Genomic DNA, 16,642 nt, shown 5'->3' with positions numbered 1-16,642 from the left:
CCAAGAACGAAAAAACGTCAATTTTTGCATGTTTTATTTCAAATTTTCAATCGCAAGGAGGGCAATGACCCCCTTCGCCCCTCCCCCTGGCTACGCCACTGTCTCTTGCCCTTAAAAAATGGCCTGGTTTTTCTGGAAGCTCATACAAGTGTTCCATAGCGTGATAGTAAGATGAAAATTTCCCATAGTTTGTAGCATTGCTCTGAAAATACATCTGAGATTTGCACAATCCGAGGTATTCGTAATTACAGCAAACGGGTCCGTTCTAACTGGTATCTACAAATGATAAATGAACTTTGAAAAATTCGAAACAGTTTGGAAACAGCGAAATGGACAAATTCTGAGGAATAGAATAGAATAATGGGTATCAGCTGGGGCCCTTGATTCTTCTGAACTCAAAATACGCATATCATGTTGATAATACATTTATTTGGATAGATAGCAAAAAAATAGTCGTAGGATTTTGACCAAATTCAATGGTGCTGCTGGCAAATTCCAAGAAATTAGATGGGGATGGGAATGGGATGAAAAAGTGCTAATTCAATTGAAATTTTGGTAGCCTTGAAGGGCCTTTTGAATCAGTTCTAGTGACAAATTTTCTTACGTAATAAGTCCATTATTGAGGAAAAGAGCAAAATTCAGTCTAGACTGCTTTAAAATGGCGAATTCCAGGTGTACTGTAGAACTATTATTTATCCATCGATCACTATTACTTCTAGTTTCATTTTTTTTTCACGATTCTGACTACCTATCTCCGCGCATTTTATCTGACACGCCAAGTACCGGGGGACTACCAGTTTAGCCGAGCTAACAGATAATGCACGCCATCTGTTAGCAGAATCAAAAAGCTGAAACTGGTTCGAGCGTCTATAGAGGTCAACACTGAGGAGCTCAGGGTCTCTAAACTACCCGGCTAGCTCCAAGGTGCTTGTGTAGATGTCACTAGAAAGCAACGGGAAACTACTAGTGGAAGCTCGAAACAACGTCGATTCCCCAGAATAATCGCAGTGGCAATAGGCATTCGCCTCACCCTGTAAGGGTACCACAAAAATGCGATTTCCAATGTCCTGTAAAGGACAAGGAACCACGACGACGACGACGAAGTAAGTACACTTACTATCCGTAAAATGCTCGCTACTGGGTGACGATACGTTAGTACGAGGGATAGTCGGAAAGTAAGCTTCACATGGCTGGAAAAGTATGAACGCGTGGACACTTTTTGACCAAAATTGGAGGAAGTATAGCTCAAACATTCAACCAGATCTGACAAAATTTATTCTGCATTTGGGTGAATTGTTTGTATTTTACAGCGTGATTAGTAGAGTGCTGATAAAAAACATCCGTCCAAATGTAGTATTTAGCAAAAAAAAAAATTTTTTCAGTTGTAATAATTATGAGTAAAATTCATCAAGAATTACTCAAAAGATATCATACTAATGTTTTTTCAAGTTGATACGTTATTTGGCGCTGTAAATTGTTCATGTGATGGTTGCAAAATTTCTGGTGCTGAGTGACTTTCGACAATTCCGATATTCAGCAGATTATCATTGAACAATCTACTTCATTTGGATTTTGATTGACCAAAATAATGTTACTATGCTATGTCTGGAATGGTTCTCAATCAATTTTCCAGTGAATTTTTCTTTTGTTATCTTGGAAAATTAATTTTTTCTAAAATATAATTTTTGGACGGATGTTTTTTATCAGCACTCTACTAATCATGCTGTAAAATACGAACAATGCACCCAAATGCAGAATAAATTTTGTCAGATCTGGTTGAATGTTTGAACTATATTTCCTCCAATTTTGGTCAAAAAATGTTCACGCGTTCATACTTTTTCAGCCATGTGAAACTTACTTTCCGACTATCCCTCGTACATAAAATATGGGTGGAATGATTCCCTAGCTGTTTGCCATCGGCTCCCAATAACTGTTCATCAAGTGTAAATTACCAGTCGTTTAAAATTCGAAAAGAAATCGCGTGAGAATGGATGAAATATCGATCGAATGGTCACTTTCATCTTTATCAAGTACCTATTACCCCTAATAACACGTAGATACCTAATTTATTATTGTTCGTTCGTCATTTGATGTGTTTGATATCTGCGCTGCGAATACGTCGTGATGAAGAAGAGAAACCATGCAATTCGTTTATTCTGCTGATTCAATCGATTGTGTTTCGTTTGCAATTCTCAAGTGATGGTTTTTGTTTGGGGTTTTGGTTTATCATTTGGTTTTTGTTTTTTGTTGTTGTACGGCTTGAAATCACTGGTAAATTGGTGTCTACGAAGCATAGGCCTACTGATGGGTTTTAAAAGTCCTACCCGAGGTTTTAGGTGCGCAGTTTTGTGGGGTCATTATAATTTTGATTTTCTTTCGCATACCTACGCGGCGATGGAATGGTGTTTGTTGCTCGATCTACGTAACATTGACGAAGCGATGTTCATTTCTACATGTATCTCGTATTCGATTTGATGTTGGTTTCGTTTTTATGGGTATCGTTGATTGCGTTTCCTAATGAGAGGCTTTCAAAGCGATGTTTCATTTTGGAAAATAACGTCTATGCTCTCTCGGCAGCTTACTCTTACTTCATTTTTATGTACTTACTACGGAGTATATTCTTTAGCGTGCGAGTTGATTTTCTTATTTATTAGTCAAATCATTCGTTCCCATCCTTCCTTTGTTGTTCAATATTTTTTTCTCCTTGAATACTCTTAGAATATACTCTGTCGTGTAGTATTACCTATTATTTTTATCATCAACCGCTATAGTATACCTACTTACAATGCGAGGATCCAATCATTTGAAATTTAATGTGTCTGGTATAGGTAGCTCATTATTCTGATGTCTAATATTATAATTTTGAGATAGATGCTGGTACGGGTGACGTCACAAAATAGAAGCATTGCGTTATCACTGCGATTCAGGTTAGATTGCTCAGTTTGCCCTTAAATTGTCAACTTTTGTCAACGTTTTTTTTTGTTCGTTTCCAAAAAATCTCACTGATAACGGAGTGCTCCTATCTTGTGACCAATGTGAGGTCACTGGTACCTACCTATATGTACCACCGTCTATTGGAAACATTGACGTACGTAGACCTCCATTTTAAATTATGTACTAGAGGATTTCGGAATCGATGAGATGCCTGGTATACTTATGATGATGATGATGATAATGATCTTAAACGACAACCATGTGAGTGATATTTCGAAAACAATATTGTTGGGCGAGTTTCTTATATGAAAGCTCACTTTGGATCCTCGCATTGTCATAACAATTTGCACACAATTACATATCCGAATGCAATTGATTTGAAATTTATTTTACAAAGAAACTCATATAGTATTCTACCTTTGTTTTGCTATTTTCAGTGCAACGGTAATTAACTTTTAAATGAATGAAGAAATGCCGTTTAAGGAAAGTCGAGTTTGTGGTTGAATCAAGAGGTAGGTAAATATGTAGAATTTGGTAACATTTCGGATATATATTTTCAACTGAAAGCGAGGCCTCGGAGCTCATACAATATTTACACATGACTTTTGCTGGAAGCTGGAGGTTTTCAGAGTCAATCGAAGTCAAAGAAGTTCGGGAGTTAAAAGGATAAAAATGGTGAATGGTTGGAAAACAATGCTAATATGTACTTATCAAAATCAGGAAGGGGTTTGTTGACCCCACAACCGGGTTGAATTTTTACTTCGATGCCAAGTACCTAAATAAAAATTGAATGATAACAGAAGCTCCAGGGTCTGTGTTCACTTTGGCTATCGAAATCGAATATCCTCCAAAAAAAACTCTTCAAAAAAGAATTACACCCCGCCCTCTCCACGGTTCCTAATGAACAACTTGCTCAGTGAACAAGAGGTAAAAATATTTCAGTAGGAAAGTGTTATGATATAATGGTGGAATCCGTCCTTAAGAAAAAAATCCTACACGGAAAAAAAAGTATGGATAATTTTTACTATTTCATACAGTAACCGGATCCCATTCAAAAATATTGTGATTTTTACTATGATAATAGTAAATTTTACTATGATATTAGTAAATTTTACTATGAGAGTAATAAATTTTTACCCAATTCTAGATAAAATGTATTTTTTGGCTGAGTAAAAATCACTATTATTTTTGAATGGGATCCGGTTACTGTACTGAAATAATAGTAATTTTTATTGTTTTTTTTTTCGTGTACCACTTAACCAGATGGTATAAGACAAACTATGAAACAGTTTTGGTACCTAAAGCAAACACCCCCCAGACAAGTACCAAGGAGACAGAGAAATACGTAGTAAATATCAGTTGGCTGCATTTCATGAAAACAAAAAATGACCCAAAAATTTGGGTGCTGACATATCTTCCAGACTCTGGTTAGATTATCAAACTTATTTGAGGGATCTGTCCGCCCCAAATTTTGGCTCATTTTTTGTTTTCATGAAATGCAGCCAACTGATATTTACTACGTATTTCTCTGTCTCCTTGGTACTTGTCTGGGGGATGTTAGGGCACGAATCACGATGAAATTTTGTACAAATGTACTTTGAAGATTGTAGAAGTGCCTTTTGATATACGTACACCTGTATCACCTTTTGTTTGGCAATACCTTCAATTAATAAACTCGTCAATTTTTCGAAAATTTCCTTTTTTCAGCATCTTTCAACGCAGCTCAAAGTAAACGTAATTGGGCTAGAAAGCTCAAATTTGGCATGAATATCAAGTTTGTAACAGAGAAGTGCCTTATGATATTTTGGATCATTTTTGAAAATTTTTGGGCCCCAAAAAGGGGGGTGAAGGGTCAATTTTCAAAAAAAAAAAAAATTTTCATTAAGAGTCAGTAATGGGTAACAAATCAAAGCTATATTCCAAATTTCATCAAAATTGGTTCAGCCAATCTTTCTAACTTTGAGTGAGACTGGAAGAAGAAAAGGTGCCAAAATGACAAAAAAAGGGGACTTGAAACTTCGCGAATTTTCATCGTACAAAAAAAATTCTTATATATTCTGAAAGGTCTTTAAAAAATAAGAAAAAAAGTATCGTTGCGTTTTTTGATTAAACGCATAGTTTTTGAGAAAATTACGTTTGAATATCGCTGAAAAGGGTACGAAATAGTTACAGAATATATGTATAACTCCTCGGACGTCACGCACCGGCCGCCTACGCTCTAAATTTGAAACAGTCAATTTCACTGCTTAGCAGTCACGACATTTTGCCTTTTTAAAGCAGTAGTTTTTTTTACTGCAAAACAGTGAAAAAAACTACTGCTTTAAAAAGGCAAAATGTCGTGACTGCTAAGCAGTGAAATTTGACTGCTTTAAATTTAGAGAAATACGGTTTCGCAACGCGCATGAAACCGTGGGAGGGCGGGGTGGCAACGCTACCGCGTCGCCTGATTCGCGAGTTCAAGTTAGAAATCACACAAGAACAAAGCGTTGGCCAATCAGATTTTTTCGTTAATCAAAACTGATTAGCTAACACTTTGTCTATAATGTCTAATTTCCAATTTGAAATCGCGAAGGTCCGATTTCGATAGTCAGAGTAAACGCATCCCTGGTCCGTAGTTCCGATGCCTCGCGGAAATATACGTATTACGTACCTTTATTGATAACAACGGACCTGATTCGAATCAATAGCAGCAACGTAACAATTATTGTCACACTCAAACGTAAAAGATTTGCCAAAAATACGCAACTTATCAAAATTTTCACGAACTAATTTTTTTCTTTTTTTTTTGTGGTTGGAAAAATTCAACCGGGAGCGACGCGTGCATTTTTCTACGTACATTATTTTTCTAAATGGGGTACTTTTTCATAAAAATTTGAAAAAAAAAAGTTTATATTTTTATTGATTTCAAGAGCTTTAATAAGTAAGTCATTTTTATCCTGTATTTTTGAGGTGATTTCATAACAATTTTTTCCTAGCATTTTCGGATTTTTTTTTTGCTAACGGTCTAAAAATCGATCGATCTATTTTAATTTCCATTCGTCTGGAAAATTGGGGATAATCAAAGTCGGACATTGTTTTCTTAATATGTTCTTTCGATTTCTAAAACATATGAAAACGTTCTTTGAAAAATCTAATAAAGGTCTAAAAAAAATTGAAACTTGTGAAAAAAGGTGACAATAATTTTTAAAAAATCAATAGGAATGTGTCGTCCAACACGATACGTCTTTGATTCGGATCAGTTTTTTTGTAATTATACGCATTTACTATTCTTGATTACAATCGGTAAGTAACAGTATCTAGATAGATTTTGAATTTAATGTTTTGGTGGGGAAAACTATCATAGGTAATTAAGTATAGGATTTATTGTGATAAGCTATAGGACGTAACAGTGAGATGACTCTACTACATACAAAAAGTGTACCTACGAGTATACCTATACGTACTCACAAATGGTTAGAAGTTCTGCCTTCTCTTATAGTTATAATGGAACCTTCTTAATTGACAGTCTCTGATTTGCACTAAACAAAGCTATAGATTGAAAGAGCATGTCTTGAAACCCCATAGCCAAAGTTTCAGGTAGGTACTAATGTTCTTTTAGAGGAAATTTTAATGAAGTACCTATAAATCTTCTTGAGCAAAGTGACCGACGACTTTAGCTATTCAAAAGTGAATTTCTGCAGGCCAATCTGTAAATTCCAGAAAAAAAGTAAAAAATTAAATTTTTCCGACAAAAGTATCGGCGTCGACCAAATTTATAAGTCCTCTAGCTCATTTTTGTCCTTTTCAGAATGATTTGAGGTTTCTGGAGAGAATCGAAAAATTGTTGGAGCCGTTGGAGGGTTCCAGAGTGCCTAAAACTAGTAGGTAAGTACTTAGTTGTTGATTTGTGAGAGTTGAATTGGAAAAATTATTCACAGTGGTTCACTTTGCTGGAAAAAAAGATAGTCTCATGAAGAAGTTGAAGAATCTTCCTTAAGACAGTTTTTTGAATTTTGAAAATTTTCAAAAATTCGCCAAAAATACAAAAATGAATTATTACTTGAAATTTTGGTTACGAGTGTCTTAGGATATGCTTTTTCGATATACCTTGATTTCGTTCATCAAATCAGAGAATGCCAGTTTTAAAGCGACCCATTGGTAATATTTTCAAGTAGGTAAGTAGATCTAAAAAAGACCACGGAGGATTCAGAGTCACACCATCGAGAAATATTGCAAACACCGTTTCAATTTTTTTTTTTTTTTTTGTGAATAAGACGAAACAAAAATTATTTTCATTGTAATTTTTGCTCTCAGAAAAAGCTTAACTACAGGTAGGTAAAGCGAATGTCAAATCGCGGAGCTTTTTGCTCTTGGGGTCACTAGTCAGCAATTTTTAAAATATTTTTTGTGAGGATGGATTTCGATAACCGCAGTATACTCAAAGTAGATAATGAAAGCTGATTTTGTAAATTTTGAACAAATATTTTAGGTAGGTATCTAATGAATAATTTAATTTAAAAATAGACTGTAATTTTTAACTTTCGATGAATCATTTTGAAAAGTTTAGCAAAAATCAATTTCATATTTAAAAAAAGAAAAAATTAAACTTATTAAAAAAGAAAATTATCTTTCAAATTTAATTTGAAAATTATTTTGAACACTTTCTAAAAATTTGACTCCATATTTCTATAATCAAAAATTTGTATTATTAAATTATTCAATTCAATAATATAAATTAAATAAAAATTGATTTGAAACAAATTATTTTTACTCGTAATTCTAAAATGGATGAAAATCGAAAAAAATAAACACCATATTTCCAAGGAAATATTTTAAATATAATAAACTCTTATCATCTGAAAATTCACTCCAAGTCTCTAATCGTCCAAAAAAAATTAAATTTGTTTTAATTATTCTGAAAAAATGACTTGAGAATTACGCAAAAAAAACTTATTGATGAAGTAAACTTTTAAATTACTTACCTACTCGTAGGTATGTACCCATAATTTAATAATTTTAAAAATTAAATTCAGAGGTATTTATAAACTTTGAAAAACATTACGGGCAATAAATTTACTTAAATCTATTCTCACAAATTTATTATTCGAAACTCATTTAAAAATTATCTCAAAAAATTAAAAAAAAAACAAAAACAAAAAACTGTGAAATCTCAAAAATACTTGTAATTTTACAAATTGAACATACATAATTAAATCCGCATTTCCAAAAAAACAAACCTGACTCATTAAATAAAATTATTCTGTATATTTTTAAAAAATTTCACTCCATATTCTCAAAATCAACAATAATTTTTAACAACAATTCAGCGTAAATAGGTAAGCATTTAATTGAGAAAAAATTTCACTAATTTATAAAAAAATTGGAATTGATCAATAAATTTTTCGCTACTCTCTATTTTATAAATTTCAAAAAACAAATTGGCAAATATGTAGTCAGTAAAAACATTGAAAATTCATGGTGGGCTTACACCGCGATGGCCAAACAACAAATTTCGATCTTTTAAGGAAAGTAATTGTGTTTTTAGATAATTTTTGAAATTTGTACAAAAATGAAGAATACGAGAAAACATCACCCTAATTTTCTGATAGGTGTTAATCAGTATAAACAGTGTTGTACTTGGAGTCATTTTTTCAGAATTTTTGAGCGTGAACCCCACGGAGAAAATATTAAAAGGCTCTGCTATTTGACGCGAAATGACTCAAACCTTTGATAAGAAATTCAACTTAATGGCTGTGACTACTCTGCGAGTCATTTCAGCAGTCTGCTGCTGAATTTTCTCGCGATGGAGGATTTTTTCCTCTCAGAAGATTCTATGGTGTAATAATTCGTGTGAAATCAAATAGAGTTCGCTGGATTTATTTTTAATTACTGTAGGTTAAGTTGTATCGTTTGTTTTGTACCTCGATTTTAATGCTTATGAATGATGAAGTGTGATTATATTTATGTACCATACCAACATCCACAATATACACAACTTAAACTAACGAGTACCTACTAAACAGACACAAACATAAACCTTACTTACTTGAAACGTTTATCTCTTACTAAACGCTATACGCTTTACTTAGTTAGGCATACCTATCGTAGTTATCATTTATTAATACCTATCAAATTAGAAATTACAACCACCACTTCTTCTTCCTGAAAACTTGTTTTGTAGAAAATTATTGTCTCCCATGAATTCCATCCACCTAAACTCATCTCTTCTCTCTTTCTGTAAACTGATTTATAGCGAATGAATATTTCTCTATATTAAGGCATTTATGTACTTACGTATTTTGAATTTTACATAATTTTCGGGTCCATTTTTAATAAGAGTGACCTAAAAGGTGAACTGAGGAGTCATGTTTCTGAAAAATTGCAAAGGCGTGTCAATGGGGGACGCCCCCCCCCGATGAAAAATTTATGCGAAAAAATTGGGTGTTTTGGAAAAGGTTGAAAAATTTGGGAAAGTTTGGAAGAAATCGTCTATAAGCAAGGAAAAATCAAAGAATTACCAAAAAAAACCTTGAGTTTTTATTTCTTGAATTATAAATTTCCAAAACATCCTTTTCATTTTCCTTTCTCCGACCAAAGTAAGAGGGTAGAAAAATTGACGTCTCACAAATTTCTGAAATTTAAGAAGCACGAAAAAGAGTGCGAAATTTCATTCAAAAAATACACCCAAATGTACAAAATTGTGGCGTTGAAACTTCTTACATTGACAATTTATTTTGTTGTACCCCACAAATTGTAATTTTTCTGAACAATTCGCTCGGGCAAGATCGAAAATGTTCTGTTTTAGTTTTGAATTTGATTTTCAAAGGCTAAAAAGCTAAAAAAAAAACACGAAAAAAACATTGCGAATTTTTGATTTTTGATTTCAGTACCAACCTTGCAGTAGAACAATTTACATTTTTTGTCAAGTATAAAAGCACAATTTTTGAAAATTTAAAATTATTCAACATTTTTGTTTTCCAACTCCCCGTTCCAAAAGTTGTTCTAACCACACCTGGCTAATTAGCATGAAAAATATCGGAGGGCACCGTCTAGAGTGAAAATTTGAGAAAATCCGACGATAAAAGTTGACAAAATTTCGTTCTCACCTTCGTCCCTCCCTCCCTCCCACACAGCACATCACTCCGTCCGTCACGCCTCTGAAAAATTGCAAAATAAATTTCAGAAATTCCAATGAAATGGAAAAGTGTTGGGGGAATTTTTTGAGGCGCAATTGATTCACTAAAACTCAACAATTGCGCCAATGCTGGAAAAAACCGCGTGGGCGCAATGAACCAATTTTTTTAATACTTTTTTTTAAAAAACTCTTCTGATTTTGAATAATCTTGTGATAAAACTGTCTATTTTTTTATCATTATTTTCAATTTCAAAACATGGAAAATATTTTAATAAGTTTTTGGCTATTTTTTTTGATTTTTTAAAATTGAAAATAATGATCAAAAAATTGGCACCACTGCGCTCCAAAATATATTCCCAGTTTCAGGAATGATATATCTTTCAATAAGTATTTGGTTCGATTAAATCGAAATAATACAGTACTTGCGAAGAAAAAAAATGTAAATCTCATGAGAAAGTTTGAAAGTTTCCCTCAAAAAAGCTTTTTTGTGGTTTTAAAATTTTCAAAAATCCTCCAAAAATGTACAAAATGAACTTTCAAGGCCCGAAATTTTTGGTTATTCGGATCTTGGGATGCTGTCGTGATACTGCTGTGTTTAGTATGTATCCTGTGGCTTAAGGACTACCACATAGACCACTTTTCATCAACATCCCCAGGAGATAGTTCGTGGGTCCCTCTCTCAGTGAATCAATGTTCACCTTTCCTCCGTACTCTTTCTTCCTTTCTACTTTCCATTTGCAAATGGTTGTATGCTCTATGCAGTACGTTGTTTGAAAGATCCTCATCGATGCCGACAACGATGCCTTGAACTTATCTAACAACGGCCGCATTCGAAATCCTGATCATTAATTCAAAAATATGCAATCGATGCGATATTTTCATCGAATAAAAAGCTAAAATCGTCGAGTCGACTTGGATTTTTCAAATATACGTACATGAATTTAATAATACGTATAAGTACATAGCTAGTACAATAGTTCATACACATAGGAAAGTTCAAAAATATATCGAAAAATTCCCATAAAAACTAAAAAAATGAAAGAATTTTGGCAACTTTTTCAAAAAATGTTGAATATTTTTTTACGTCAAAATTATCTAAATACAAAATCTGTCAAGGCTGTCACATTGAAATTTTTGAATTATGGAATATTATTACTTGAAGAGCAAAAAAAAAGTACCTAATCAAAATTTTCTATTTCAAAAAGTTCAACAATTTTTTTAACATAAAAAATTAATTTAGGTACTTTGATTTTTTCTGGAAAGAAAGCGGCGGGGGGGGGGTGTATGAAAATTAGGAACTTGCAACTTCAATTTAGCGTCCCCCCAAAGAAGGAAATACAAAAAAAGGCCTGCGTATAATATTATTTACTATAAAATAGATAACAATTTATAAAGAAGAAATTGCTCTCGTGCTCGATACAAAATTTCAATCTGAACGTTCTGAACATGGTGTGCATAGATTTAAAGAAAAGTATTTTTTTGTGCTCGAATTTTACTAGTGATCGACTGTTTACCTACCTATTTTTTTATTTTGAATTGAATGATATAAAAAAAAAATTAAAAATGTTATTTTTGAATATTACCTACTTTGGAAAATGGGAAGAGGAAATTCAGCATTACCTGTTTTGGTATTTATGTCTGAGTGAAAAAACTCCATTGCCTATTTCATTATTACAAAAATTACTCCGCTTTTCGGAGTCACGTTTCTCCTCTCCTTTTTGAAATGATTTTCGAAGCAGAACTTTCGTATCACGTCTCAAATTAGGTCTAAGTTTGAAAAATTGAAATGATTGGGAAGTTTGAAATGAAAATTTTCAAAACTATGTAGGCCTAAACTGAATACATTTTTGTTTATACTTGTGCACTAAATGATAACAAACTTGCCTGTACACTGTACAGATCTTCCAAAAAAAATAAAAATAAAAGATTTCCAAATAGAAAATATTTAAAAATTGATAATTTGTGTTAATATACCCACGAAATTTTGAAGATTTATATTAAAATACCAGCCTATATGACCCTAATGGGCACGAGAACATCCCTCCCTCTTTTCTTGGAATATTTTTCATCATTGTGAAAATAGGAATGTATTTTAAAAGTTGAATTTCTGTTACTTATACTTCTTAGTTGACTGGAGTGATATGGCGAACACATTTTATGAACTGGTTGGTAATATTCCGTTATGTTGAGTGGCGAATGTAATGCATGGGTGGTGAGCATAGAAAGCTCAAGAGCTCATTGGTGCACTTACACTATGAACTTTTTAATCTCCTTAATGAAAACTAGCTGAATGAGACTTGTTGAGCTGGAAGCAAATCCGTTTAAGGATGTTTCGATGGGAATATAAATGGTTATTAAAATTTCAAAATTGAGACTCTTGTATTCGGGGAAATGTACTGTAACCGACGATTATAATCTTTGCTCATCCAAAAAATACATAGCAGATTCGCCTCTCAATACTAGAGATCGATTGTGTTGAAGTTTTATTTGTGCATGTCAAAGCAGTGTGAATAAATGCAATGATAATCTTGAACGTAATTAATAAAGATACATTGTACGTAATTGCTTTGGTGACTATTTGATTCAGGCACGCACCCCAACCAAGAAAAAAAATCTCGGAATATTCGTGTTTTTTCAGTCAAACGATAAGCGTGATAGCAGAAAATTATTCAAATTTGTTTAACAAACGAATAACTCGTACCTACTCGTTTTTCAAAATTTTTCGTTGCGGGTTGCCCGACTCACTAGTCACTCTGCATGATGAACTGTACGTTTAAGAGTTTATCATTTTCTTTCTTAAATGTAGGTAATATTTCTCGGTGTTCTCACAGTTGTTTTTTTTTTTTTTCAAATTTTAGTTGGATGACTGAAGTAAACAATGACAGCAGCTCGATTATGGGGAAATATTCGGATCGTTAATATCGTTGAAGATCATCTTTATCTTGTCCGTACTGTAAATAAAATCCACGTATCTATGCTACAATCCATTGTGTTCTATCAAGCTGGCATTTTTGTTTTTATTTTGTAAATAATTTATTATGTTTTTTGATAGGTAATATTGTGATTCAAGTATTTTGTAGTATTAATATGTGTATACCTACCTCTTAAGCGTTTTTATTTGTTTCTTTTTCTTTTTCTTTTTTTTGTCTTGTAGAGATGACAAAACCATTTCTAGTAGTTTTTTTTTTGTTATTGTTTGTTTTTCTCTTTCTTTTGCATGCCGTAGTTGTTTTTTTGTCGTTTTATTTTTATTTTACGATGTCGATCGATGCGTTGTAATTTATTTACATAAAACATTTTAATAAGTGTATTTTTTTCTCGAATGAATAAGTAAAAGGAGAAAATCGAAGGTGATGTGTTTTCAGTGTGATGTTTTGAGGTGCTTAATTTTTGAGACTAGATTCTCTTTCAGTTTAAGGTGTTTTGATACGGTTGATTGTTCAAGTAAAGGCGTTCTGAATTAATTTCAACTTTCATTTAGAAAAAACAATGATCTCATTTGAACTAAATGAAATGTATTGAAAAATGATTTCTTTAGGTCGTTTCTTATTTTCTTCTCTTTACTTTTTTTTCTCGCTTTACTATCGTAACGGAGTTGATATTATATGTACTTTTTTGTGGCTATTTTGGCTTTGAAAAACTAAGGTTGGTAGTAATTTGGCAATTATTATTATTTATTCGAATTATTCGTGCTCTCAATTTTCGTTTTTTGTATCACTTTTTTCCCCAACTACATACTAAACTGTATTGGTATTGAAACTGAAACTTGTGCAAGAACTCTGAATTAGTAGGTATTTTATTTCTATTTTTTCCGAGTCTTTTATCGTGGGTTTTTGTGGGTTTTTTAAAACTGGATTTTTAAAATTTTTTTACAAGACTGTTTTTACATGAGGAATATAGGGAAAGAACGGTGTAAGTGGTATTTCGCAAATTTTACAGGAGAGCAAGTAATTATTATTTGGTGTGAGATTTATTATTTCAGATGTATTCCTGAAGTCTATTAGAACAATTCTGAGCATGAAAATATCATTCAGAAATTATCAGAATACCTGTAGAGCAGTTTTAAACTAACGTAACACGCGAGCAACGTTTTGCTCCGATAACCACTTCTTTCCCTGTACGCGACCCAGTTACTCGTACATCGTTCTTTCCCTGTATTTGCATTTTATGCGATTTTCAAGTCGTTATTCTGAGTGAAATAGAACAAATGTGCATTTTTAACAACAGCTGAATGGAAGTGCTCAGCTCGATGAACAAAATACCACCGAGAAATAAAAAATGAAAAATTTCTGTTATAATTTTTTTTTTTTTTTTTGCTTTAAACTTTCAATTTTTTACCACTTACAATTTGTTGTTTTTTGAGTAATATGATGCCGATAAAAATGCTTTAAAACATAAACTACATGAAAGTGCATTCCTCAATGAACAAAATTACATTAAAAAAAAAAAAATTGAAAAAAATCAGGTTCACCGTTCTTTCCCTGTACTCCGCATATTTTTTTCACATTAAAATATTAATTTTTTCAATTACATATTTTGACGCTTTGTTTTTTAATCATGGTTATATATTTTTTTGTTTGGTTTTAAAGTGTTTTTTTTTCAACTATTGTTTTTTTATATTTAGGTTTTTATTTATTTATTTTTTTTGTTTTCAACTTATTTTGTTCAACTTTTATTTTCAATCCAAATTCTTGATTTTTTTTCTTTTTCAATGTAAGTAGTTTTTTTCCGATTTCAATATACTTTTGACCTGACGTTTCAAAATTTTTCAAATTTTTGTTTTAAACGCAATTTTTTAGATTTTTATTTTGTTTTTTTTAATGAATTTTCAATTCTTGTTCATACTCGTATGTTACATGTTTTTAAATTGTCACCAAATTGCTGTATCATTCCGTTCAGAATTTTCAAATTTTCACTGCCCATTTGATTAGATTTTGATTTGTGTAAATTATTATCGAATAATTAGTTTTTATGACTTTATTTAGGCGATAAGGTAGATTCTAGAACGATTACTATTTTTCACAATCTCATAAGCTCAATTTAGTGATGAGGTGAACTTTGAATTTTTTTTATAAATCAAATATTTGAAGAAAGTTGAAAACGAGAAATTTTTTCTGATTGAAATTATTGAGGAGGAGGGAGAGGAGAGCGTAACCTGGAGTGAAAATTACCAACCACTCAAGTTTTATTTTTTCTGCTTGAATATTTTTTTTTTCACTACCTATGCGAGCTTTTTTTTAAAAAACAAAATTATACATATAAGTACTAAATACTCAATTTTCCTTCTGGGAAATCAATTTTGCAAATTTTTAATGAGAAGTGGGCTGTGTGCCTAATATCCCTCTTCTCTTCCTCTGCATCCTCACTAGGTTGATTTGATTCCAACAATTTTTTTAAAAATAATTACTGTAAGTACAAATGAAATTAACTTGCATTTGTGAAAAAAGAAGCTAAAATAGACATTTTGGTCAAAAATTTACATGAAAGATGAAAAAATAAATAAATTGGAACATTTTAGTTCAAAATAAAATTGTCTAACGGGCTTTTAAAAAAAAAATGACCCATACTGACATTTGGCTAAACGAAAATAACGAATAATTGGAGAATTGTTTATTATGTAAATATACCTACTTCCCGAGTTAAAATACCCTCCCCTCGCTCTGAAATCCTCAAAAGAAATCCTCTTTTTTGATCATCTGAATTCATCGGGGTTAAAAAAAAAATTCAGTCATCGGCCAGTTTTTTGACTTACTTGAACACCTAAAAAATCCAAAAAATTGAATGTCTGGTGAATTTTTGTTTTCTGGTTCATGTTCTGTTATAGGGCATTTCAAACTACGTCATCCAAGTCACGTGATAACGAACTGGTGTGTAAACCAAGTCGAAAAATATACAGTACTGAATGGAGAATCGTATTGTGCTCGCTGTTTACTAAAATTACTCAAAATGTTCAACGAACACATTGATATTTTAATACTGCAAAATGTTCGTAGTTTTATCCTCTTTACATTGATTTTTTCCCGAAAGCTCTACCTTTTACCGTTCAAAAGTTCTTGAAGTTAAAAGTTGCGAAAACAAGGAAAAAACCAGCTGCGGACGGCAAGTAATGAACTCTTTTGGCAACTTTGAACTGCAAGAATTTTTGAACGGTCAAGGGTAGAGCTTTCGGGAAAGAATCAAATTAAAGAGAATAAAACTACGAACATTTTACCGTATTAAAATACTTATGTGTTCGATGAAAATTTTAAGTAATTTTAGTTCAAAGTTCAATACTTGCCGCCCGCAGCTGGTTTTAGCCTTGTTTTCGCAACTTTAAACTACGAAAACTTTTGAACGGTAAAAGGTAGAGCTTTCGGGAAAAAATTAATTTAAAGAGGATAAAACTACGAACATTTTGCTGTATTAAAATATCAATGTGTTCGTTGAAAATTTTGAGTAATTTTAGTTTAAACAGCGAGCACAATACCTAGTACATTTCGCATCGTTTGCACACCACTTCGATTATCAGACGAGTGTGACGTCACTTTTAAGTGCCCTATTGTTTTTCTCTCAGATCTTATTTCAATTTCAATGTTTAAAAAAGGTCACAAGTGA

General features: G+C 32.2%; 1 protein-coding gene across 6 annotated transcripts in view; it reads left to right on the top strand.

Moving 5' to 3' along the window:
• NFAT (NFAT nuclear factor) overlaps nucleotides 1-13,358 on the top strand; it is a 215,861-nt gene extending 202,503 nt beyond the window's left edge. For 5 of the 6 annotated variants that reach the window (XM_065368758.1, XM_065368755.1, XM_065368756.1 and 2 more), the window contains exons 12-13: nucleotides 3,372-3,446; nucleotides 12,907-13,358. In XM_065368758.1, the coding sequence (XP_065224830.1) occupies nucleotides 3,372-3,382 (11 nt within the window). In that variant the 3' untranslated portion in view covers nucleotides 3,383-3,446; nucleotides 12,907-13,358. The remainder of the gene's footprint in view (nucleotides 1-3,371; nucleotides 3,447-12,906) is intronic. The other variant, XM_065368757.1, reaches the window with a different exon arrangement.
• Nucleotides 13,359-16,642: the final 3,284 nt, after the last annotated feature.

The sequence above is a fragment of the Planococcus citri genome, chromosome 5 (genome assembly GCF_950023065.1).
Source record: "Planococcus citri chromosome 5, ihPlaCitr1.1, whole genome shotgun sequence".
NCBI lineage: Eukaryota > Metazoa > Arthropoda > Insecta > Hemiptera > Pseudococcidae > Planococcus > Planococcus citri.
This window is presented reverse-complemented; position numbering and strand designations above follow the sequence as displayed.